At 41.5% G+C, this 1,854-nt stretch overlaps 1 protein-coding gene across 2 annotated transcripts in view; it reads right to left on the bottom strand.

Annotated features, from left to right (window-relative positions):
• LOC113206053 (UBX domain-containing protein 4) overlaps positions 1 to 697 on the bottom strand; it is a 19,022-nt gene extending 18,325 nt beyond the window's left edge. The window contains exons 1-2 of one of the 2 annotated variants that reach the window (XM_026421957.2): positions 472 to 697; positions 9 to 143 (exon numbers count right to left, since the gene is read on the bottom strand). In XM_026421957.2, coding sequence (XP_026277742.1) covers positions 9 to 143; positions 472 to 553 — 217 coding nt within the window. In that variant the 5' untranslated portion in view covers positions 554 to 697. The remainder of the gene's footprint in view (positions 1 to 8; positions 144 to 471) is intronic. The other variant, XM_026421950.2, reaches the window with a different exon arrangement.
• Between the last annotated feature and the right edge of the window lie 1,157 nt (positions 698 to 1,854).

The following is a 1,854-nucleotide window of genomic DNA, read 5'->3' as shown; positions in this document are numbered from 1 at the left end:
AAGGATACAGATTTGTGAAAATTGATTGAAGGTCTGTGATCCACTCTTGAAGTGGATTGATACAAAATTTGATCCTTCTAACTTTGTAGATACAGCAACATCATTAATTGCCTCTGATATCTTTTCTGAAGTCTCGTTTTCACCTAAAAATTGGAGGAAAGGATTACTACAGACATGTAAAGATGTACTCTTATCATTTACTAAGAGACATCATATAGGTCACTACATTGGAAAAGTTACAATGAGATTTTGATAAGTGACTTGGCAAATATATGTCAAACTCATCAACTGAATGTGAAGCAAATGAACGCACCATTAGATAAAGTTTATTTCTTTCAAAGTTGGGCCTAGTAAAAATGGGACTAGTAATCTTAACAAGGTATAATAATGGAGTAAATTAAAAAAAAAAATGATGTATTAACATCTTACAAAGTTTGTGTTTCAAAATGAATTTACTATGATGAAACTCACCCTCAACAAACACAACAAACACTGCATTTCGTGCTCGTGACTGAGTTACTGCTTGAACAATATCTCCTTCGAACCAACGCATTTTGATTTCTAGTTATAAGGTGCTCACAAGAGCAAACAGACAAAGAAATGAGTAAATTTAAATACAGAAATCAGGCAAAGTAGACAACGTCAGAACGTAGTCAGAACACAGTGTTTTTGCTGACTGCTGGCAGTGACAGTTGACTGTAGCCAATGCTGCAGCCGGTGCGGCCTACGGGAGAATATCGCGAAGAATGAGAATTTTTCCGGTCTGAACAAGCGACCCACGAATGGTGTCGAATGGGTGGCCTACCCCCCGGCTGAATGTCCACGATAGTGCCGCTCTCCCGGCGACCAAGTCCCGTCTGACCTCTCACTACAGGAACCCCAAAAAAAGTTTGCCATATTTGTGTGAACAAAATAAAAATATTTCTTCACACTTAAAGCCTTGTAGCAGTCAGCGACAGTGTAGAATGGATCGTCCCCTGAAACGACAACACTCATCTTGCTTCTATGGCTCAGACGTTAGCGCGCCCATCCAAAGCGTGAGAGGTCGGTGGTTCGGATCTCCATCGATCTGAAATTTTTCTCTGGCCTGGAAATTTCAAATGGACTTCAAACCCGTCAATTCACCACGGGACCTTCATAATAGCCTACCGTGAGCCCAGAACAGAAAAGAAATTATTGCCTGCTATTTTTCACTACAACGTCATTTTCGACGATAAAAAACATATAATTGTCAGAATGATGACAAGTTATGTCAAAATGATTATTTTTCGAGAACTTTATATTTCGGGCGAATAGTCACGAACGTCACGAATGGTCAATGAACCAAGGCTCAAAAATTATCAGGCGTTGACGTCAAAATGATCTTCTTATCTTATCACCTGGTAACTTTGATAACCACGTGATAACGAGTATTTTATAGGTATTCATCTATTTACCTCTTGTTTCCTATCAATGATGTCCGTTGACCGTAAAATGACTTTTTTCGAGCATTTTGAGTCAATGCCACTAAAGTCCTGGTTTACCAGCGCGGTTAAGTTGGACGACACAGACACCGAAGAGAGTTTGACTGAGAACAGCCGGCCATTTTCCTCATATTCAGTCGGCACAGGAGACAGTGGGACCCCAGCGCCTGCGAGACTCAGGGTAGGCCACCCCGCAGTACATGCATGCACTGTAGGCAGGATGTTGCCTACCAGTCAGGCGTTATGAGCGCGTGCTTGGGCTGGGCTGAGGTTGGTAGTATCGTAAATGACAGGCATACTTTCTAGATGATGACACCACAATAAGGGCGATAATTCCAGTGACAGAACGAGTCTATTCCTCAGCACAAAATTAATCGTGCCCGACACGGTT

The sequence above is a fragment of the Frankliniella occidentalis genome, unplaced genomic scaffold (genome assembly GCF_000697945.3).
Source record: "Frankliniella occidentalis isolate FOCC.00 unplaced genomic scaffold, Focc_3.1 Scaffold16, whole genome shotgun sequence".
NCBI classification, from domain to species: domain Eukaryota; kingdom Metazoa; phylum Arthropoda; class Insecta; order Thysanoptera; family Thripidae; genus Frankliniella; species Frankliniella occidentalis.
Note: the sequence above shows the minus strand (reverse complement) of the source record. Positions and strands in the feature narration are given on the sequence as shown.